Source organism: Schistocerca gregaria, chromosome X (genome assembly GCF_023897955.1).
Source record: "Schistocerca gregaria isolate iqSchGreg1 chromosome X, iqSchGreg1.2, whole genome shotgun sequence".
NCBI lineage: Eukaryota > Metazoa > Arthropoda > Insecta > Orthoptera > Acrididae > Schistocerca > Schistocerca gregaria.
The window spans coordinates 150,368,874-150,394,083 of NC_064931.1; the positions used below are offsets into that span (position 1 = coordinate 150,368,874).

General features: G+C 36.4%; 1 protein-coding gene across 6 annotated transcripts in view; it reads left to right on the top strand.

Moving 5' to 3' along the window:
- Positions 1-25,210, top strand: part of LOC126298839 (ubiquitin carboxyl-terminal hydrolase 15-like) — a 157,545-nt gene that overhangs the window by 11,782 nt on the left and 120,553 nt on the right. For all 6 annotated transcript variants that reach the window (XM_049990325.1, XM_049990322.1, XM_049990323.1 and 3 more), the window contains exons 2-3: positions 19,633-19,754; positions 22,953-23,077. In XM_049990325.1, coding sequence (XP_049846282.1) covers positions 19,633-19,754; positions 22,953-23,077 — 247 coding nt within the window. The remainder of the gene's footprint in view (positions 1-19,632; positions 19,755-22,952; positions 23,078-25,210) is intronic.

Sequence of the window (25,210 nt, forward strand, 5' to 3'; positions counted from 1 at the left end):
AAATGTCGCCCCAACTCCCTCCATCAACCTACCAACGCCTCATTGCTTCCATGCCATGATGCGCCATTGCTGTTACCTGTGCCAAAGGCTGACAGACTGGCTGTTAGGCAGTCAGTCATAATGTCGTGGCTAATCAGTGTAAGTTAACTAATTGTTGTACTGCTGTTATATTTGCATGAATGCCTTGAAGTTAAAACAGTCTTTTGTTGATGCCTTTCTGTAGACCTTTATCTTCTCTCCCAAGAATTTTGTGAATTAATGCCATCTATTGCGAATTACTTTCTTTTTCAAGCATATTATTTGCAGTCTATTGTTAGGATGTCATTCTGATGTACATGTGGAGAAATTTTTTCTCCAACAATATTAATTTGCTGTCATTATTTCTGGTACTTGCAGTGAGATGTTCAAATCTTGTACTTCTCTTTTACAGAAGGCAGGACATTTCCACATTTGGTGTCTTACCTACATTTCTTAATTCCCCTTTGAGTGTACTTTCCTGTCCTTCGCCTTAAGTTTTTTTTTTTTTTTTTTGTGAATGTTTAGCAGTTTTTTTTTTGCTTGTAATCATTTTGCTGTTATAATATTTCTTTACCTAAATTAGTTCGAAGAAATAATGTGTGAGGATTCTGTGACTGTGCTTTACCACAAATAATTTCCATTACTGTATCTGAGTACTGAATTCCAGCAGCTTTCAGCTCAATGTATTCTGGAAGTTTTTAAATCAATGTATATATCTTAGGATACATCTTTGGTGTACCACTACTGGGATAGGACATGAACTGACAGATTCTGCAGTTCATGATTTATCTTCTGATATAGTTTTATCGCCTTCAGGCAAAAGAACAAAAAAAAAAAATCTGATGATGTTGCTATTTTTCAGTATTTGAACATCACACAATTTTGAAAGTGTTTCTTTGCCACTATTAATTTTTGTACTCCCTGATCTCTATGACATTGTGGTTATTTAATTTAAGAACATTTATTCTGTCCTCATTTTCTCTCTGTTATATCACCTCTTTCCCTTCCAATGAATAGGCCTAATTAACAGTTTAGAGTCATTTGTGAGTACAAAGTTATCATTTGCTGTCATATGTCTGACGAGTTTTCTCTAGTTTTTATTGCATTTCCACTTCATTGCAACCCCCCACCACCAGCAGCTAATATATGGTCACATGAAGTTTGTCATAATTAATAATCTTTTCTTCATGGGGGACCACAGCCATATAGAATTTTTTGAGAGATATTTCTGCCATTTGATTGTTAATTGTTTGTTTATTTTACACAATCATGATTTCGGTTTTGTAACCATTCTCAAGTGCATGTTGAAATGTAAAAATATGTCGCAGACAGGTCACACATATTTTAACATTTGAACATGCGCTTGAGAATGGCTAAAAAGCCAAAATCATGATTGTGTAAAATAAATGAACATTTAACAGTCAAATGGCTGAAATTTCTTTAAAAAATTACCATAATTATTTGGGAACTTGTGTTTACTTAATGCAAAGTAATTTCATTATTATACTGTGAGAATTTTCACTACATGTATATCTATGTCTATACTCTGCAAACCACCATGAGGTGCATGGCAGAGGGTATGTTGGATTGTACCAGTTCTTGCAGTTTCTTTCTATTCTGTTCTCATATGGAATGCAGGAAGAAAGTTTATATGAATGCCTCTCTCTCTCTCTCTCTCTCTCTCTCTCTCTCTCTCTCTCTCTCTCTGTGTGTGTGTGTGTGTGTGTGTGTGTGTGTGTGTGTGTGTGCAGTAATTGTTCTAACCTTATCCTCAAAATTTCTATGTGAGCAATACATAGGGGATTGTAGTATATTACTAGAGTCGCTATTTAAGGCTGGTTCTTCAAACTTTGTGAATAGACTTTCCTGGGATAGTTTTCATCTATCTTCAAGAGTCTTTAAATTCTGTTTCGTCAGTATCTCTGACAATTCACACGAATATCCGTAGTCATATTTGGTATATGGCCCTCCCCCCACTTGAGCAATATTCTAGAACTGGTCGCACGAGCTGATTTGTAAGCAATCTCCTTTGTAGACTGACTGCACTTACCCAGTATTCAACCAATAAACCGAAGTCTGCCACCTGTTTTACCCATGACTGACCTCATGTGATCATTCCATTTCAAATCCCTATAAAGTGTTACATCCAGGTATTTGTAGCAATTGGCCAATTCCAACAGCACCTCATTGATAATGTAGTCATAGGCACCACATTTTTTTCATTTTGTGAAGTGCATAATTTTACATTCTAAATGTTTAAAGCAGATTGTGAATCTTTTCGCCACTTTGGAATCTTATTGAGATGTCACTGAACATTTATGTAACTTCTTTCAGATAGTACTTCATTATAGATAACTGCATCATCTGCAAAGTGTCTGAGGTTACTAATAATACTGACTGCAAAGTCATTAATAGACAACATTAAGAGCAAGGGTCGCAATACACTTCCGTGAGGCACACCTGACGTTACCTCTACACATGATAAATACTCTCCATCCAAGATAACATATTGCGTCCTCCCCACTGCAAAGTGTTCAGTTCAGTCCCAAATTTGCTTGATACCCCATATGATTGTGCTTTTAACAGTAATCATATGTGTGGCACTGAGTCAGATGCTTCTCGGAAATAAAGGAATCTTCATCTACCCGACTGCCTTGATCAAAAGCTTTCAGTACATCATGAGAAAAGTGTAAAATGGGTTTAATTGATGTTTTCAGAATCCATGCTGGTTGGCATTGAGGTGACCATTCTGTTCAAAATGCCTCATTATGTTTCAGCTCAGAGTCTGTTCTAAGATTCCACAAGAAGTCAGTGTCAAGGATATTGGATGGTAGTTTTGTGGATCCCTTTTATTACCCTTCTTGTAGACAGTTGTGACCTGCATTTTTCTCCAAGAACTGAGCACGTTTTTTTTGTTCCAGGGCTCTATGATAAATTATAGTAAGAAGAGGGGCTAACTCAGCTGCAAATTCAGTATAGAATTGGACGGGGAGTCCATTGGGTGCTATAGCTTTGTTCAATTTTTAACAATTTCAACTGTTTCTCAACGCCACTGACACTAATACTTGTTACAATCATCTTTTCAGTGCTACAAGTATTAAATTGGGGCTATTCTCCTAGGTTTTCCTCTGTAAAGGAACATTTGAAAACAGAGTTAAGCATTTCAGTTTTTGCTTTGCTACGCATGCTTAATTTCACTGCCTGTCTCATTGAGTAGGGACTGGACGCTAACTTTGGCGCCACTAACAGCCTTTACATACAACCATAATTTCTTTGGGTTTTGTGAAATATAATTTTACAATATTCTGCCATGGTAGTTATTGAAGGCATCACGCTTGCTCTCTTGACAGCCAAACATTTTTCATCCAGTATCTATCTATCTATCTATCTATCTATCTATAGTTCTACACTATGTTTTACTAAATTTCATTGTTTCAGTGGCAATATTTACATAAGATGATTTTTAAGTGTTTTGTAATATTTTAATTGAGACTGCATAATGTAAGAATCTTTGATAAGCTTTAAATATTTAGAAACAAGGTCCTCAATGAAGTCAACAATGTTTGCACAAAATTTTAACACTTTGCATTCTGTCAGTATTAGTCCATTAATTATATTTAGTAGTTTCATATGAATCACAATTTCCAATTTTTACCTTTTTTTGTATGAAAGTCCTTAGTTTTTCTGTTGGAAATCACTTAAAGTGCTGCAGCATACATATGTGGGTTGAGTTTTCACAGACTAGCGTTTTTATGAAATCTTTATAATTTTATTAAAAAGGAAGACACTTTCTAATGTTCTGCAAAATTGTATCTATTTGGTCATGAACTGGCTTTCATCTTCTTATGTTGTGAGTATTTCTTACAGAAAGAGCGACTGAAGTGTAAAATTTTACGGTTCAATACATTACTATAGCATTTAAACTAACAACTTAAGAAAAATCATTTTACAGTGGAGCTGTGGGAGGCTCCTCTATAAATTTCTTGGATCTTGATATAGATATAAGAAAACATGTATTTAGCATTTACAGAAGCAACATAGCTATTGGTACAGTAATCAGTGCAAGCTCCCAGCATCCAAATCAGCCTTTCAAGCATAATAGCAAATCATCAAAGAAATCACTTCCAGTAATGGCTATAACTCTGTCCTGATTGATGTTCTTGTGGTGTTCATTCCTGAGACTGGTTTGATGCAGACCCCCATGCTACTATATCCTATATCCTGTGCAAGCTGCTTTATCTCCCAGTAACTACTGCAACCTACATACTTCTGAATCTGCTTAGTGTATTCATCTCTTGGTCTCCCTCTACAATTTTTACCTTCCACCCTGCCTTCCAATACTAAATTGGTGATCCCTTGATGCCTCAGAACATGTCCTACCAACCGATCCCTTCTTCTAGTCAAGTTGTGCCACAAATTTCTCTTATTGTATTCAATACCTCCTCATTAGTTATGTGATCTACCCATCTAATCTTCAGCATTCTTCTGTAGCACCACATTTCAAAAGCTTCTATTCTCTTCTTGTCCAAGCTATTTATCGCCCATGTTTCACTTCCATACATGGCTACACTCCATACAAATACTTTCAGGAAACACTTCCTGACACTTAAATCTATACTCGATGTTAACAAATTTCTCTTCTTCAGGAACGCTTTCCTTGCCATTGCCAGTCTACATTTTATATCCTCTCTACTTCGACCATCAGGTGGCGTAGTGGTAGCACACTGGACTCGCATTCGGGAGGACGACGGTTCAATCCCGTCTCCAGCCGTCGTGATTTAGGTTTTCCGTGATTTCCCTAAATCGCTTCAGGCAAATGCCGGGATGGTTCCTTTTAAAGGGCACGGCCGATTTCCTTCCCAATCCTTTCCTAACCCGAGCTTGCGCTCCGTCTCTAATGACCTCGTTGTCGACGGGACGTTAAACACTAACAACCACCACCACCACCACCTTACATTTGTCCTCTAGCAATGACTGCTTAGCCATTTTGCGCTTACCGTCGATCTCATTTTTGAGACTTTTGTATTCCTTTTTGTCTGCTTCATTTAATGCATTTTTATATTTTCTCCTTTCATCAGTTAAGTTCAATATTTCATCTGTTACCCAAGGATTTCTAGCAGCCCTCGTCTTTTCACCAACTTTATCCTCTGCTGTCTTCACTACTTCACCCCTCAAAGCTACCCATTCTTCTTCTACTGTATTTCTTTCCCCCATTCCTCTCAATTGTTCCCTTATGCTCTTCTTGAAACTCTGCACAACCTCTGGTTTAGTCAGTTTATCCAGGTCCCATGTCCTTAAATTCCAACCTTTTTGCAGTTTCTTCAGTTTTAATCTACAGTTCATAACCAATAGATTGTGGTCAGAGTCCACATCTGCCCCTGGAAATGTCTTACAATTTAAAACCTAGTTTTATATCTATGTTTTACTATTATATAATCTATCTGATACCTTCTAGTATCCCCAGGGCTCTTCCATGTATACAACCTTCTTTTATGATTCTTGATTAGCTATGATTAAGTTGTGCTCTGTGCAAAATTCTACCAGGTGGCTTCCTCTTTCATTTCTTCCCACCAATTCATATTCACCTACTAAGTTTCCTTCTCTCCGTTTTCCTACTATCGATTTCCAGTCACCCATGACTATTAAATTTTCATCTCCCTTTACTATCTGAATAATTTCTTTTATTTCATCATACATTTTTCAATTTCTTTGTCGTCTACAGAGCTAGTTGGCATATAAACTGGTACTACTGTGGTAGGTGTGGTTGTCGTGTCTATCTTGGCCACAATAATGCATTCACTTTCTGTATTTAGTAGCTTACCCACGCTCCTATTTTTTTATTCATTGTTAAACCTACTCCTACATTACCCCTATTTGATTTTGTATTTATAACCCTGTATTCGCCTGACCAAAAGTATTGGTCGTCCTGCCACCGGACTTCACTAATGCCTGCTATATCTAACTTTAACTTATCCATTTTCCTTTTTAAATTTTCTAACCTACCAGCCCGATTAAGGGATCTGACATTCCATGCTCCGATCCGTAGAACGCCAGTTTTCTTTCTCCTGATAACGACATCCTCCTGCGTAGTCCCCGCCTGGAGATCCGAGTGGGGGACTATTTTACCTCCAGAATATTTTACCCGAGAGGATGCCATCATCATTTAACCATACAGTAAAGCTGCATGCCCTCAGGAAAAATTACGGCTGTAGTTTCCCCTTGCTTTCAGCCGTTCGCAGTACCAGCACAGCAAGGTCGTTTTGGTTAGTGTTACAAGGCCAGATCAGCCAATCATTCAGACTGTTGCCCCTGCAACTACTGAAAAAGGCTCTCAACAGATACCCCTCCGTTGTGGTTGCACCCAGGGTACACCTATTTGTATCGCTGAGGCACGCAAGCCTCCCCTCCAACGGCAAGGTCCATGGTTGGTAATATTCTTAAAGAAAAAATGGATGGGGAGGTGGGTGGCAGCAAGATGACCCTACTGGAAATAATGGGAATCAACAAACATGACACAGAAAGCCAGTCTAGAATTAAATGATGAGACTCAGTTTCCATTTCCCCCTTGTTAAATTCAGATTTTGTTAAAAATACGAGATTTAGTCAATTTTATTTCTCATAATTTGTTGTGTATCTCTGTGTGAAATTTTTGTTTCCCTTCCCTTTTTTAGTTAACGTAATTATCGGCATATTTTCCTATGTAAATACTTTGTCTTTTTTATATCTTCTGTGCAAATAATATCAGAGTACCTCATGCATAATGTTTACCTCTGTTTCTGACATTCAGTTGTCACCTGAAGATAGTCTGAGAAGCTGAAAGCCAGTTTGTGGCCAAATAAATATAATTTCGCAGAACATTAAGAAGGGTTTTTTAATATTACTATAGTGTTCTGCCAAGTACTGACAGAAAATTCAATAACTTTATAATTTTCTTCAGATGCTTACATATTAATCAACAACATTATGCTCTGATGAATAATGCAGACCCATCATTAGTGGGTACCGTTGAAAACCGCTGAAATGCACACTTTGGGTTTGTGTTAATGTATTTTTTGTAAAACTAACTTTAAGAAAAGGCTGTTCACCTTCTTAATTTGAATAAATCTCACATAAATTGTCTAAAATCAGCTTCTCTCTCTCTCTCTCTCTCTCTCTCTCTCTCTCTCTCTCTCTCTCTCTCTCTCTGTGTGTGTGTGTGTGTGTGTGTGTGTGTGTGTGTGTGTGTGTGTGTGTGTGTGTGTAGGGGGAGGGGATAGAATTTTTTCTTCCTAGCTTTGTGTAATTTTTTCCTTATGTTTACCTCAATTTTTCTTTTTAATTTAAACTTTTGTATGATCCTATTTACAGTCCTCATGAAGAGTGTGTTATTCCTACTTAAGTGAAAGTAGGATTCAAGGTGTTTGTAACTTCTTCATATTGGAATACTGCCATTTTTGGGTTCCCAAAATGTTCATCATCATAATCATAGTTGTGGGTTGGGTTTTAAAGAAGGTTCTATGACAAGACACACAGTTATTCCCATGCATTTACTTTTAATTCTTTTGAAGTAAGATGTGGCTGGGTTTTGCTGGAGAGTGAATAGTAGTCAGTTTCTTCTGTCTTTTTTTCTCTTTTTTAAGAAATCAATTTACTTTTTAAAATAACGATTTACAATGAAGACAAATTGTTCCATCATCATCTTTTTGTGTTTGTGATTAGTGATCATTGCTTTATGACTGAGATGTTTTACTCACATGTTATGTAGCTTCATTTTTAATGTAACTGCTTAGGTGACATTTAGTTGAAGTTACTATCCTTATGCTGAATTTATCATCCATTATGAATAATTAAGAGATACCTACCTTAGAAAAGAAATTCTAAATATGGTGAACACAACTAAAAATGTCCCCACAGACAGCTCTGCAGAAGCTCACTATCTTATGTTTCATGCCTTTTGAAACATGAATCATGTGGTTTGCTACTTGTTCCATGGTTTTTAAACAAAGTATTGTGTATAAAAAGAACAATACTGAAACAACTTTTTTGCAAATATTTGAATGTAATGTATTTTGTGAAGCAACTGAATAGAAAATGACCTAAAATTTCCAGTAGTCCTATAGCAGGAGAAAACACAACAGGGAACAAAAACACCATTAATTATATTTTCTCGAATGGTGTCCCATGCTTTGAAGATTATTCCTTTATCTTTCTGTGATACTGAACCATGCCTTTTGCAAAATGAAATTTAAAGATGTAATTGTGCGTTCTGGTCCCTTTGATTGTTTGACTAAAATGTATTGGAATTTTGCTTTCTGAAGGCAAGTACTGACCAGACATATTCTCTTATTGTGATTTTATATTTTTCTTAAGTGAATTTTATTTTTGATACAAGTAAATTAACATTTACACTAGTACAAACATTGAAAAATGTAATAAAAATGTTAATGAGTACTGAGTGAGGGGGTAAAGTGGTTAAGGCAATGATTCTTTATTAGCTATTGATCACATGTAGCCCCTGGTGGCTGAGTGGACAGCGCAACGGAATGTCGTACCTAACGGCCCGGGTTCGTTTCCCGGCTGGGTCAGAGATTTTCTCTGCTCAGGAACTGGGTGTTGTGTTGTCCTTATCATTATTTCATCCCCATCGACATGCAAGTCACCGAAGTGGCAACTCGAAAGACTTGTACCAGGCGAACGGTCTACCTGACTTGAAGGCCTAGCCACACGGCATTTACATTGATATTTAATAGCAGTCCCTATATTAATTACTGTTCACAGTGCATGTACAAATAATTTATTCTAAATTAACCTGTTGTACAGAACTGTAATCATAATTCTATGACTCAATTTCTGCACTTCTCGTATCCAGGAATTATCTCAGACTGTAGAATGGATTGTTAATGAACCATTTAAACAACTTACACATTTAAAATTATTGAAAGGTGCCTTGATTGCGGAATGTGGAAATTATTAAAAAATTTAGATATTTCACTTTGTGAGAATTGCTTGTGGTTTTTTTTAATTTAATTTTAATTTTTTCCATCCTGTGCCAAGGAATGTCAATACACTTCTTGTTTCTGGTGTCATGGCAATATATGTTCTCTTTGGTGTCAAACTCTGCTATTGTTTTTCACATATAACAGTGATGCATAGATATAAACTTTATCACTGTTATTATTTTGGTCTTGACAAATAAAAGGCAGCAGTGTTTCTTTGGACAGACCTTACATATTATTCATAGCAGTTTTTTCTGAATCAGTAATACACCACTGATGTGCCTTGAATGACCCCATAACAACCACCCATAAGATATGTGAGATTGAAAAAGTCCAAAGTAAGCTGCCCTAAGATATTAATTTTGCTCCATATGAGATAGGACACCCTATATATCTTTCTGCAAATGTGATTAATATGGAGTTGCCAGTTTAGTTTGGAATCAGTGTGTATTTCAAGCAGTTTTACAGATTTTGTTTCTGTGTCTTTTGTTAGTCCCAGCAACAGGTGTTGAGTTTTCTCTAGAATGCACAGTAGTTTTCTTCTTCTTTTGTTTCAGTGTCTTTGGAATATGTTGGATCAATCATTTTCTGTGTGTTCTTTTCTCAGTGTCCCATATTTCCTCATTCTTTCTGATCTTTACCTCTCTTCTTTCGAGATGATGCGTTTGGGCTTTTGTGTAGATTTGTCTTGGAACTTTATATTTTAATCATTAGTAATTAATTTAGCTGTTTAATTGATAAGTGTATTTTCTTAAACCTTTAGTTCTACAAGGTCTTTCTCAGTTTAAATAAACAAGTTGGGTTTTGTTTTTCAGTTATGAAAGAAGTCAAAGATTTCTTTGGTTAGTCTGTTAGAGTTCATTCTGAGAAGATGCTCTTAAAAATTCATTTTCCTTTTTCTCACTGCGTATGAAAATTTTAAGACTTTGTTGTGGAGAATTTCATTTTTGATGTATACTATCTTATTATCTTGGAATTTTGGTCCTGTGATTTTCCTTAAAAATTTTCTTTCCTTTATTTCAAGTTTCTCAATTTGGCATTGGAAGTAGTGTTCAGTGTTTCTACTGCATACAGTGCTTCTGGCTTAATCACTGCCGTGTCATGTGTAATTTTGGACTCTCATGAAAGGGATTTTTTGTTGTATGTATCTTTTGTCAATTGGAAGGCCAGTTCAAATATATTTTTTCTGGGTTCCATTGATTTGCTTTCCTCAGCATTCCAACTCATTCATTCTCTGATATATTTAAATTCTTGTACTATTTCAGTCTTTTGTTCTTCGACTTTGAGGTGTTTATGTGAGTTCTTGATGTTTGTTATCATCTTAGTTTTTTCGAAGATGTGAAAACCTATCTTAGGTGCTTGTTTCTGTAGTTCAAGACTTTGCTCCTGTGCTTCTTCTATTGTTTCAGCAAACAGGCCCATATAATCTGCAAAGGAAATGCAATTTACTTTGAGGTTCTTCCTTTTGCAACCCAATTTTATACCACTCATTCTATTTGTGTTCCATTCTCTGACTACTTTCTCAAGCACACAGTTGAACAGCAAAGGTGAGAGTCCATCCCCGTCACACTCCTGTTTTTATTTTGAAGGGTTGTGATGCTTGTTTCTGTAGTTCAAGACTTTGCTCCTGTGCTTCTTCTGTTGTTTCAGCAAACAGGCCCATATAATCTGCAATGAAATGCAATTTACTTTGAGGTTCTTCCTTTTGCAACCAAATTTTATACCACTCATTCTATTTGTGTTCCATTCTCTGACTACTTTCTCAAGCACACAGTTGAACAGCAAAGGTGAGAGTCCATCCCCGTCACACTCCTGTTTTTATTTTGAAGGGTTGTGATTGTTCACCCATGAATTTAACTTTCAAAAATGTATTTGTGTTTATAAGGGTCGCATTTGTGATATTAGTCATATCCTTATTCAAACCCATTTCTTCCGGGACTGCTAAAAGAGATTCTCTGTCTATTGAATCATATACGTGTTTTAAATCAAAGAAGGAGATGATATTGTGTTTTTGTCCAGGATTTTTGGTACATCATAATGTTATTGAGGTTTAGTATTTGTTCCGAGCATGATGTGCCCTTTCTAAAACTTCCCTGGTATTCCCCGATTTGCGGGTCCAGTAGCAGCTCTGCCTTGTTCAAAAGGATGTTAGAAAGGACTTTGTATGTTATATACAGCAGTGATATTTTGCTGTAATTGTTGGGGTCTGTCTTTGTTTTTCTCGGGAATAGGGTGGATGAGAACTGTTCTCCATTCTGCGGGGGCCTCCTCTTATTCCAACTTTTATTGGAAACACATTGAAGGGATGTAATTGCATTTTTGTCAGCTTTTTTACATAGTTTGGCGACTATTTGGTTTTCTCTGGATACTTTATTGTTTTTCAGTTCTGAAATTACCTTTCATAGTTCTTCAGTCATTGGTGGTTCTGAATACAGCTTCTTACTGTTATTTGGGATGTATTCAGATTTTTCAAGGGCGGATTCACAATTCAGGAGCTTCTCAAAGTAGCCTGCTAGTATTGTGCAGTTTTACATGTTATTGTGAGTGGTGGTCCAGTTTACACCTCAAAATTGGAGGGTGGGAGCTTTGTATCATGATAACCTGTGTTTGATCATTCTGTAAAAGCTTCTTGTGTTATTTTTAGTAAATTTTTCATAGATTTGGAGAAGAGTTTTGTTTTCATGAGTCTTCTTTATCCTTTTTATACTTTTGTGTACCAGTTTTTTAACTCTAATAAAATTTAAGCTGCTCCCTTATGTTTTCTGTGATTACCAGTTTTGCCATTTCTTGTTTCAATGAGAGCATCATGTTCTAGCAACTACCAGGTGTGTTTATTGTTTTTTATGTTGGGTGCTATTCATTCGGTTGTCGTAATGAACTTTATCTTGATATCCTCCCAACTTTTGATCTGAATCTTTTCTGTTGCTTTTGTGAATTCATCTGATTGTAATATTTTTTTGGTCTTGTACTTTCGACTTTGGATTTGTCTTGTGCTGTGTTTCTTGTTTGGGATGACTTTGAACTTAATTTTAGAGAGGTAGTGGTCCTAATTCAAGTTTGCGCCCTGAGTACTGTAACATTCATGATTTCTTTGCAAAGAAATTTCCTTGGTTGCCGCATGATCCAAGTTTGAAATTCCACTAGGTTGGGATTTGGGGATGTTCGTGTCTTTTCATTTTCATGGTAATTTTTTGAAAGCTGTAGATTTAAGAATTAGGTAGTGTGCTTGGCTAAATTTTACTAGCCTGGTACTATTTCTGTTAGTTCTTTTGTGGGCAGGATAGTCCCCAACAATTTTCTTATATTTTCATTATTTACCAATTTGTGCATTAAATTCTTGAAGAAGAATGGTGATATGTTTATCCAGAATTTTCTGAATAATTTCATTTAGTTGGTTCTAAAAGCCTTCCATTTTTTCTTTGTTTTTCATGATATCTTTATTAATAGGGGCTAGGGCATTGATAATAGTGTAAATTTTATTTGTATGTGTGGGTGTAAGACTTGTGTTTCTCCAGAGGGGAATCAAAATCAACTATTGGGTTCAAGATTTTTTTTTGGTCAGTTATAAAGGCTGTTTCAAAATGCGGTACATTTTTCGTCAGTCTGTCCTACTTTCCCGTTGTATGTCCTTAAAACCTTTGGCGTCAAAGCTATGTCCTAAAACCTTTGGTGTCGAAGCTATCTATATCTATGTATGGCATTTCTTGACTAGCTACTATGAATATGCTGTGGTTCTTTATTGTATCTGTAAAATGTTTTAGTTTTTCAGTCTTCAACAATGTCTTCTTCTTCTTCTTCTTCTTCTTCTTCTTCTTCTTCTTCCTTGGCTCTACAGCTCATGATGAGCCTTGTGCTCTTCTACAGTTTCCTTCGATTTCTCTCAGTCCTTTGCCAATACTCTCCAGTTTCTATAGCTTATCTTCCTAAGATCTTCGATTACTCCATCTTCCCATCTAGCTCTTGGTAGACCACGTCCTCTCCGCCCTCCTGGCTTTCCTTGTTATATTCTTTTTGGTACTTATGTGTCATTCATGCGACACACATGTCCTGCCCACCTTAGTCTGGATGATTTCACTACCGTCTGATGGGTTGGTCTTTGTGTATGATATACAACTTGTGGTTGTATCTCCTCCTCCATCTTCCTCTTTCACAGATTGGGCCGATAATTCCTCCAAGTACCTTTCTTTCAAATGCATCCAGTGTATCAATATCTTTAGTTGTTAATGTCCAGGCTTCAGAAGCATATGTAAGCACTGGTAGTGTAAGTGATTTATAGATACTTAATTTAGTGGTAAGAGTCAGGAGCCTTGAGGATAGAAGTCTTGTTACGGCAAAATAGGCTCTATTGGCTAGTATTAATCACAGCTATATTTCATAGGAGGTATCATTTAGATGCGTAACTGTCAAGCCCAGGTACTTGAAATGTTCAACTCTCTCAAACGTATAATTGCCAATTGTTATTGCATTTGGAATATTTTCTCTATGTGCTTTTCCAGCTGCCATATATTTTGTTTTCCATTCATTAATAATTAACCCCATGTTCCTACTAGCCTGTTTGAGAGCTGCAAATGTCTCTTCAATTGCTTTTTGGGTTCTTGCTATTACATCTATGTCACCTGCATAGGCCAGTATCTGCACTGATTTATAGAAGATCGTTCCCCTATTCAGAAGGTTTGCGTTTCTCATCACCTTCAGGGTGGCATTAAAGAGAATACACGCCAATGCATCCCCTTGTTGCACTCCGTTTTTAATACTCAATGTATTGGACATCATTCCTCCTATTCTTACACTACCTTGTGTTTCACTCATTCTCATTCTCATCAGCCTTACCAACTTTCTCGAGATTCCCAGTTCATCTAGAGCTTGATATAACTGCTCTCTATTTATGCTATCATAAGCTGCTTTGAAATCTACGAAGAGGTGATGTGTGCCAACCCCGTATACATTTGTTTTTTTTCCAGGATTTGTCTTAAGGTGAATATTTGATCTATAGTTGACTTCCCAGGAAGGAATCCGCATTGGTACGGCCCCATCTCCCTCTGTATGATTGAGAGTATTCTGTCAAATAGTATATTAGAGAATATTTTATATCCCAAATTAAATAGTGTGATCCCTCTGTAATTGCCACACTCCACCTTATCTCCATTCTCATACATGGGACATATGATACCCTCTTTCCATTGTTGGGGCATTTTCTCCTTTTCCCATATTCTGGTGACTATTTTCAGAAGGCTTCGTTCCAGCTCCGTGCCTCCTTACTTAAACAGTTCTGCTGGAATACCATCTGTCCCTGCCGGCTTCTTGTTTTTCAATTTCTTCATGGCAGTTTTCACTTCTTCTATATTAGGTGGGGTAGTGTGGTTGTCTGGGTCCTCTTCCCCATTCGTTTCTGTTGGATTCTCTGGTATAGTTATACTAGGGTTGAGAAGACTATCAAAATACCTGCATTATCTTTCACATATTCCCTTCTCTTCACTTATTATATTCCTTGTCTCATCTTTTATTAAGCTCGTTTTACTACCAAAAGGCTTCCATGCCACATTCACCTCTCTATAGAATTTTTTTATTTCACTTTTGCTTTTCATGTGCTACATTTCTTTGACACTTGTTTCATCCATTCTCTTTTTTTTTCTTTCATGAGTCCTCTTTTTCAGTCCTCTGTTTTTCTTTGTATTCTTCTACTGTGCTCCTCGTAGAGTGTGATCACAGTCTCCTTCTATATGCTTTGTTCTTTTCTTCAGTTACTATTTCGCATTCAATATCAGACTTGCCTTGTCCCCAATTCCAAGTATCTCTCTTGCCGATGTCTCCACCGTCTTTTTTATCACTTCCCACTGATCTGTGATATTGTCATATTCTCCATCGTTTTCAAGAATGTGTGTTATCACCTCCTGATACAGTTCTCTAACTACCACTGATCCTAAAGTTGTTATGTTAAATTTCTGTGCTCTGGGTCGGACTCCTTTCGCTGCGTTAGACATCCTCGCCCTCACCCATGCCCATACCAGAAAATGATCTGTATCTATGTTTGGGCCTCTAAGACTCCTCATGTCCAATAGGTCCGATTTGTGTCTCAAATCTATCAACACATGGTCGATCTGGTTTACTGTGTTTCCATCCGGTACGTTCCATGTTCCCTTATGTATTTCTTTGTGTGGGAGCAGTGTTGATCCTGTTACCATATTTCTAGATGCTGCAAACAGTATAAGCCTTGTTCCATTATAATTACTTGTTGCATGTTTGCTGTTGGGGCTAATTATTGGTCTATAAATCTGTTCTTTTCCCACCTGTTATTTTAATATCATGCCCTGGGCACTCATCATATACTCTTTTCAAAGATTCATAGAATACTTCTTTCTCTTCTTCTTTGGAGTCTTCTGTTGGTGCATAGGCATTAATTATGGAATAGTTAAAGAATTTCCCCTTTACCCTGAGTGTTGATAATCTTGGACCAATGGGTGTAAATCCTATTACCAAATGCTTTAATTGATGGTGTACAACAAATCCTGTCCCCAGGTCATGATTTCTTTCGTTGCAGCCATAGAATATATTCGCGCGTTTCTTTTCTAAAACTCCACTCCCTGTCCATCTAATTTCTTGTAGTGCTATTACACTTTGCTTCAGATTCATTATTTGATCCAGCATTACTTTCAGTGCTCCTGGTCGATATAGGGATCTCACATTCCAAGTACCAGTATATAGATCTGATCTACGCCTTATATTTCTCTTCTTCCTTATTTTCCCTCCTTCATTTACTTGTATTCATCCTCTTTGTCCTTTTCCATGCCAGATCCGTCTTCCTTCTTCCCGCCCGACTTTACTTTGTAGAAGTTTCGCAACAATTGTTTTTTACAGAGCGGGCTGTCAACCCTGCGTCCAACCCCTACCAGGGGACGGGTGATTTTTAATCAGGGTTTTCTTCCCTCAGCATTTGGAGATCCAACTCCCAACTGCAAGGCAACAGTTCTTGTTTTGCTAGTTTTGGTCTGTCCCGGGTATTTTATTTCCCCAGTGTCCACCATATCCCATGAACATTCCCCAATCCGCCACCTAGGGAGGTGCCCGATAGGAGACTTGCAACTCCACCCAGGCTTCAACAATGTATTTACATTAAAAAGTTACTATGTATGTTGAAGTTTGGATGGGGTTCCAAGACACTCTGGCTTGTATGTCTGCAATGTTGCAGACTCTTCAGAATTTGAACGTCTGTTGATGTTCGGTGGGTTGTCCACCTGGGGTAAAATAGTTTACATTGCACACTTTCGTGATTGATGAAAGTTATTTTGGGAGTAGCTGGAGAGCAACAAGAAAATACAACCAAGATTGTGAGTCCTGGAGGTAGTAATTCAGCTTTTTCTGCTGTTGGAAATCTGTTTCCTCTTGCACCTTTGAGAACATAGACCATGTTTCACCTAGTAACCCTAGGCAGGGGCCCTTACTGGATGCTACCATCTGGAGCCAGATGGGTCCAGGTTTATTTATAAGGTTTTACTCCTTCCCCCTCCTCCTTTCCTCATCACTTGCGAGATGAGGCACTGTACTTTGAACTGGTGGTGGTGAAGTTGACAGTAGCGTATCACATGAGAACCATTTTCGTGTTAGTGTGTGTCTTATGATTTCTGGTGTAACCTCAACATATCTTGATTTAAAGCTGGCATAGCAAATAACAGACTGAAAACCAACATAATGTGGCAAATTGTTAATTGCAACAGTCCAGACAGAGATTTGACGCAAACCAGATGTGGCCCGTTTTTTTTTTTTTTTTTTTTTTTTTTTTTTTTTTTTTTTTTTTTTTTTAGGGAAGAATGCCTATTTTGAATTGACATTAATTGCCTGCTGTTGTTTAGATAAGAATTAATTATGTCCAGTGCTGTATTATTTATTCAATAATATTGTAGTTTGGCAAGTAAGATATCACAGGGGATACAGTCAAAAGCCTTACTCAAATTGCATAGCTCGAGAGACAGTAGTCTTATTTTCAAATCCAGTTAATGTCTGATTAATTATCTCAAGGACAGCAGAAGTGGTATTTTTTCTTGTTGAAAACCATGCTGTCTACTACAAAGGTCATGTTTTTCAAAATATTCATTAAGTTCCAAGTCGAAAAACAGATTCAAATACTTTGAGAAAAATTGTAGCAGTAGACACTTGTCTGTAGTTTGCAGGGAAATGCTTTTCCTCCATTTGATATATAGGAACTCAAATTCTAGGCATTTATTCATAACAAAAGCAAGTGGTTTTCAAATAAGATGTTTTGTCCTTTTTATTGTGTAGTTAAGTAGCAGCCCATGCTTTTCTTGTTAGAAAATTTTGAAACAGCGTTTGCTATATCTATGGGTGTGACAAGATCCCAGTGGAATTCATGTCCTCTACGAAGCTGATCACCAAGTATGTTAGTTGCTGTTGTGCTTGACTTGTTTATTTTAGATCTTAATTCATTTACTGTAGTAGTAAAGTATATATTGAGCTCTTCTGGCTAAAGCAGAACATCTTTAGTTTGGGTAGAAGTGGATTCTTTTGTTTTAATATCCTAGGCAGCCTTATGTTTGTTTGGATCTGCTCCTACATAATTTTCATAGGCAACTTGTTTGTCAAGTTGGGATTTGTAATGTCCTTTTTTTTACAGATAAGCTTTATAAGAAATGTCATACTGATCTGTTCCACATTTCCTATTACTTTTATACATCTTTTACAGTGAGAGTGTCTTTTCCCCCGATACCAGCAAGGCCATTAATTCACCATTTAAGCTTTTTTTCTGTTTGGTTTCAATAGTTGATTTATGTACGTCATTTTCATAGACAAAGTCACAGTTTTGCATTTCTACGGTAGTCTGCGAATAACTGAATATGTTCCTCTTTCAGATCTCTAACCCATATCATGCTTTGATTCTTATTTGCAGTTACATAATCATTATCTGGTAATGTATAGTGGTATGTGAGGAGTAGTGGATCATGATCTGCAAAAAAACATCCATGTGCTATGCTGACATTGTGTAGATCTCTTGAGAAATTAACTACAATAGTGTCCAAACAGGCATTCCCACATGTTGAGCTATTGTCAATACAATATAAATTTAATGCTGTGAGTAGGTTTAAAAATGTTTTTGAGTTGGTCTCATCTGAACGGGACAACTCTGTTGAAATCCCCACATACTGCATTATTTGTTTTAAGTTTAAATTTTTTTCTGGCCAGTTGTTCAAATTTCTCAAAAAATTAACATCACCATTTGGATATCTACTCAAACTGACAATTAAGACATTCTGCTTGACTGGTCTTATACAACTAGATTCTCCATTTAATTGAGGAGTGTGAGCTTACATCTAGTTTTTAAAAAAAGTCTTTGTATTGTCTGATAAATATTGCAACCACCCCCCCCCCCCTCCCCCGCCCTCATTTCTACATATGATAGCTGCCAGAATGTATTCCTTAGTTGTGGAATAATCTACTTGATTTTCTGTAAGGCAGTGTTATGAGAGGCACAATACATAACATTTTTTAACTCACAAAAATTTTCCAAACCTAGTAATTTATTCCTAATACTGTGAATGTTGACTTTTTTTTCTCTAAGTGATAAGGAACCTGCTTTTTACATGAAGTATTGGTACTTCGTGATGACCCTGGAACTAAACTCTTACAATTATTGCTTAGAGAGAGAGAGAGAGAGAGAGAGAGAGAGAGAGAGAGAGAGAGATTACATCCTCTTTGACTGTACAATTGGTTGAGCCCATTCTTTTATTTGTTTAAAGCCTTTTCTCAATTATTCTGTCCACCTGATTGCACAGAAAAAGTTTCCCTTTGCAGTTTAGATGTAGCCCATGTTTGATATGTAAAGGTCAATTAATATTGCCTATTTCTATAACATCACAATTATCGTACCATGAACAAACCTGTATGATCGAGGTGTTTATCTTGTGTACTTCTCTGCTGGCACATGAACTTGAAGTTAAATTGTGTCTATGAGGTATTATAACAGTAATTTAATGTTTTGATTGGTTTGCTACACCACTTGAGCTGCTTAAACATGCAACAGGGTTTATTTCTTGCCACATTTAGTTTTTGGGCTGGTATCTTCTACTACAGCACTCGGTTTTGCTTCCTGTTTCACAATTCCAGTAGCTGTGGTGTCACTATTTGTGTCATTAAATACACTAGTTAATTTCCTGCCATGACTGACCGCCAAAATTGGCACGTTGTAGTTATTACCTAGTAGATATTTGTTAGAATTGCCTCTGGCTTTAATTAGCAATTTAGTTTTCCGTTGTTCAGGAAAGTGTTTGTTGTTGTCATTGTTAATATCGCAGTCAGTGTCTGTGCTGCTTTGGTGACTTGGCCTGAATTTGAGAGAATGTTGATAAAATTCACATCAAGATAATGATTTTCTGTAGTTTCCTAAATACTTCAGGCAAATTTTCATATGTTTGCTTTAAAAACGACAGAGCTGATTTAATTTTAGAGTCCAGACAAGGCTCAGTCTCCAGTGACCTTTCACGGGGGAGGTATTATACACCAATCATTTCCTGCAAATTAGGATTGTAATTTAAATTGTGAGGGATATATAATAAATCATAATGCGATTTTCTTGAAACACTATTAGTACTTAACCTCAGGCACTATATTTGTATTAAATTTTATGTTTCAGGTATGTTATTGATGCAAAGTGGTATCGTAATTTTCAGCGATATGTGGGGCTTGATCAAGATCCTGAAAATCCCATAATGGAAGAATTTCCAGGTCCTATTGATAATAGTGCAATTCTGACTGGTATGTGTGCAATATATTGTTTCTATTCCTGTAATGTTGTGTTGCATTTTTTAGTTTTGTTTTATTTGACTGTATGTTTGGGGACTGCTACTATGTTCTTTCTTGGTATTATGCATAAAATTAGTAGTACTTCGTGCTAGCAACAGAACTACAGAGGGAATCAACACCTCCTTGTAAGTTAAATGATGGTGATGGTGTTTGTTTTCAGTTTCTTTTCTACTTGTTTGCGGAATCTTGAGTTCAGGTTCTTTTTTTTTTTCATTATGTGTAAAACTAAAGTGGCAATTCTGTATGGAATATGACCTTGGTGGCATAGGGTTAAATACCAACTGGCCTCAACATTTTGCAGTTTACAAAGATTTTATCTTTTTTCACTTATTCTTTTCTTTTGTGACTTTTCTATGTGTCTCTTGCATTGTCAACACGACAATTACTTCTAATATAATTGTTTTAGTTTCCTTCAGTCTTCCTTAATTTTATATCTTCACATAGTTATTGTCAGTTTCTCCTGTTCCATTGAAGAATTCTTATGTAGGAACTTGTAGCATATTAAATGTTTTATTTTGGTTTCCATGTTATGTCTCAATCTTTAATGGACGTAGTTAAATAAAAGTTAATTTAAGAAATTCTTAATTGACTCGTCTACATCAGTGTGGTATATTAAGTTTGTGACCCATGGGATGTTCAGCCTAACTGTGTAAGCTAGAGTAATTATTGGAACTATGAGCATTGTTTGACATCACATTTTTTTGTATGGAAAATTAAAGTATTTACTTATATGACACTGTGTCATGTATAGGATGTCCCATGAAAAATGGTCAATGTTTAGGGTATAACAAGAATGATCATTTGAGGCGAGAAAAGGATCTAGTAAACATGGGCTGTAAAATGCATACCTTAAAAGCTATGAGCACGTGTTTAGTGGAAGAGATGTGTTTAATGGCACTGAAGATGAAGAAATGCTTATAGCTCTTTAAGGTATGTGTTTTAGAGCCCACATTTACTAGACTTTTTTTGCATTGAATGATCATCCCTGTCATATCCCTGAATATTGGTTGTTCCTCCTGAAACACATTGCATAAGGGTACTTTTCTAATGAAAACAGCTTGTATCATGAGGGGGAAAATCATTGTTTACCTGAGTTGATATACAACTTTGTTTATGGAAACACAACACACTTGGATATTCTGAAGTTTATGAAATGTGCCTGGACATCATTAGTGAGTGTTTCTAATAATCAAACAGTTGCATTCACTTCAATAGGCAAGTTAGCAAACTGCGGAGCACTATGAATGAATGAATGGTGGAAGAAGTGAAGGGCTCCTGCAAAGATTGGTCAGTGAGTGTGTAACTAGAGTTCATCTTTCTTTGCCAATAAATTAGTGAACTGCAAAAACTTTATGCAGCATATGAGTTCACAAAACCTTTTTGTATCCCTTGTAATAATACCAATGCTCATGACGATTAGTTCAGAGAATTGATCCCATTCTTCAGGTAATATTGACACTGGGCCATTAAAGTCAAGAAAAAAGTTACCCTTGCAAAAGAAGTCTGATTTATACTACATAGAGCAGGCTGTAAGATTGAGCATAACATTCTTAGATAAATAATGTAGTGGGTAGTCTGGTAATAGGATAGTCTGTAGTATATAGTAGTAAAAGGTATGCCGAATTGATCTGATTATTTCTACGTCCTTGAAGAGACCATACATACTAGTATCTAGCAAGTGCCCTCCATAAGTCCCTTTGGAAGAATATGACTAATAGCAAAACTCCTCTCCTTCACTCTCCCCCACCCTCATGACAGTGAGTTTTTGGGATCACCTTCATGGGCATTTAGCGTGCGTGGAATGTCCATTGTGCGACATCCTAAACAACTTTTGGATAGTCTATGGTAGATTTAATTATAGATCCTTGTGGTGATATTTAGCAGTCTTCACATTGACATCATGATGTTTCACTGCTGTTTATGTTCTGTAGGTAGGAGGTTTTAATAATGTGACTGAACTGTGTATGTGAAATGTATTATTTACCAAAGTATTTTCTGGGCAACCTGAAGTATACTACCTGTCTGCAAGAAAAGCAGCATGGAAAAGATTTATTGTGTGTTACTACTGATGTACCTCCACAAAGAAGTTTAGTATATATAAGAATGTGTGAACATATGTGCAAAATTAAGATCCAGGTCTACCACATATGTCAGTCAATTGATCACATTAAAAAATTATTAAATTACAAAATATTACCAACTGCCAATTATTGGGATTTGAAACAGGTTTGTGAGAATAGAACACACATCATTATCATGCAGAAAAATAAAATAAAATTGTGATGCTGAAGGTACAATTGATGAAGTAAAAGTCATATATTGAACAGATAGTAAGGGAAGAGAGATGTTTGAAAGCTCCATCAGTTTGCACAAACAGAGGCTAAATCACCACCAGTGTGACATAGTATTTGATATTGACAATACTCCTATTCTTATTGAAAATTTCCTAAAGTAGAAGTAAGCATCTTTGCTGAAGATGCACACAACATAAGTAGTTCCACAAGAGAGATACTAAAGTGGAAGACCGAAAAGAGCAATTTTTCAGTACAATATTAACTGGAAGTTTTGCTAATGAACTGTCACATATAAACACAATAAATATGAAAGAATGTGCCGGACTTTAAACATATTTATTACTAAAAAATTAATAGGAACACCATTGTTATGCGTATTTTGAAACACTCCAATTGAGGAACTTTCATTATGCATGTGAGAACCAAGTTTAGTGATGAAAATGTGCTACAAGCCTAATTTGAACTTTGCATCAGCAATTTCACCAAGAATGTGAATAAAAATTACAATTTATCCCTTCTGAAGTTTTTCAGGAAAAACTGTCCACAATTTGAAAATAATAATAGTATTTACAAATAGTACAGGTGAGATAAAAATTAGCCCCACTTACTAAACTCTGGTTGCTTAAAAATATTTAGGCTTATAGGTGCTGGTGTGCATCTGCATATGTTTTCACTCCATTGGCTTTTATTTGCTTGTTTACTTTATTTATGAATCAATATTTCCCTTTCAGTTATTATAGATATTTACACTGCATCTCACAGGCATTTTATAAAACTTCATTCAGCAGTGTTCCTTTTTGACACTTTGAACAGGTTTTAATTGTTTGCAACTAAAGTGTGTAACATTTGTTTCCAGACTATGGGGAACTCCGAGAACACCTTTGTGAAGAGAATGATTTTGTTCTAGTGCCAGATGAACTTTGGGTCTTATTAGTAAAGTGGTATGGCGTTATTTACAATCAGAAACCAATTGCAAGGAAGGTATGTTAACAGTTGATTTGTTACTAACTGCAGTAATTTAGTATTGGGGTTACATATGAGATACTCTGGCTCCTTCGTGATTAAAGATAAGAAAAGTTGAACAATGGGGACAAAAACAATTTTACGTGCTCATATAAATTATGTTTTTATCTGTTTGTGAATAGTGCATGGAGTACTATTTACTTTACATCTTGTGAAGTTTTCTAGAGATACTTTGTGCAAGGATGATGGAAGCTGATCCAATTGTGCATGAATCTAAAAGGACATAAGAAGTAATCAGAGCTGTTGTATAGAACTGCTAAAGAACCAGATGTTACAGTTTGCGTATCACCTTAATGTGGCTCTTAATTATGCAGTAAAATGAACTGAACATCTGTCTTCACTATTGTGTTTACAACCTAAGAAACAGTGATAGGAGATACTAATAGTGTACACTCCAGTATTGTCACAAGTTGAGAACTGTCTTGTGCTACATGTTTATAAGTGCCACTGAATTGGTTGTCCAATAGGAATAAGAACAGAAACAGTATGTACTGTATATTTATCTTACTTTTACTACTCGTGATATAACCATAAAACTATTTTACATGTTGATGTTGATTTCTACCTCAGCTGTGTTTGTTGATTCACTGTCTGTTGTTTGATGTAGGTGATACTGATGATGAGGCTGTAACACTGCTTGCATTAAATGTTGATTGGCACTTTTGTTTGACAGTACTGCTCACAACTTGTCAGCTAGCAAATACTTATTCAAGCGTAATGTGTATGAATACACATTTCATCAAATAAACCACTGGTTGATTTAATTCAGATGCTTACACCTGATTACTCACTTATTTTGGTCTCTTTTACTACCAAGATCAGATAGACAGAAAGTTTCTCTTTGAGGTTACTTACTAGCCTTGAAGACCACTTCTTTACTACAAGGCTCTGAAATTTCTTCAAAGCTGATGTATCCTTGTATTATTCATAATATCATAGTAATTGTTGCATAAAAACAGTCATCCATAGTGTCAATGACATATTTATGTATGCCTTGCTGCTTTTCCTTTGTGGTAGATACTTGAATCCCCTCAGCTTGGCATCATATCCTTAATGTAATTTACACACCATTGAATCACTCAGCTTTGGTACCATGTTTCATTGCTTTCATTATTGTGCTATTTCACCTTTCTCCTTCTCATAATCAATTAATGTAATGATGTTAACAGCAAGCTGTTCCAACTGCCCATGTAGACATTTTCCACTATCACTTTCCATGCTTGCACTTAGAGGTATCGGTGTGTACTGCTTTGAACTGGAACGTGGCCAAGTTGATTTCCTCCATGATGAAGTCTATGGCGTGCTCTTCTGAATAATAATTATCAGCTCTGTCTTACAAAATAACAAACCTCATGTGAATAGGAATGAAAGTAGAACTGGTTCGCTTTAAGAATAGTACATGTGAACTGGCCAGTTCAAAATATCTAGGATGTATTGGACGTAGACAGAGAATTCAATATGGGATTCATGCAATATGGCCAATATGTATTAGTGTTTTGATCGGAGTTATTGCACACTGAAGTCTTTTCCACCCAGAGCTTTAGACAAACCATGCACAATGAACCACTGGTGTTGTCATAGCTTATTAAAAATGTGGTGCTTGTTTTGGGTTGCATGATGGCTAATGCTAGTATTGCACATACAGTTGTAATTTGTTATTGAAGTATGCCATCTCTGACACATTCTGTAGTAGATGTTGCACAAAAGTAGAGTGGTGAGCATATCCGAAGGCGAGTGGTGGAGTGATGCAGAGTAACAAGAGGAACCCTACCACAGGTCACACCAGAGTCATTGTGCCATTCTGTCAGTTGCGTGCACTATTGGTTGCCCATTGAGCATTAATTCTAAATCTTCTTGTTGCATGGTGTCAGCTATTTTGCCATTCTGGAGTTAGTTACGGATGACGTAAACAAAATACAGTAGATATTGTAAGAACAAGTGAGAATATTCTTGCATATAAATTTTGTGAGAGAGTTGGAAGCAGAACACTATTTCATTTGGAGAATGCTCCAGTGTTGACAGGTGATAGAACAGCTGGAATATGTAAGGCATAGATAGGGAGGTAATTGTTGATTCAGCAAAGTATTGTCT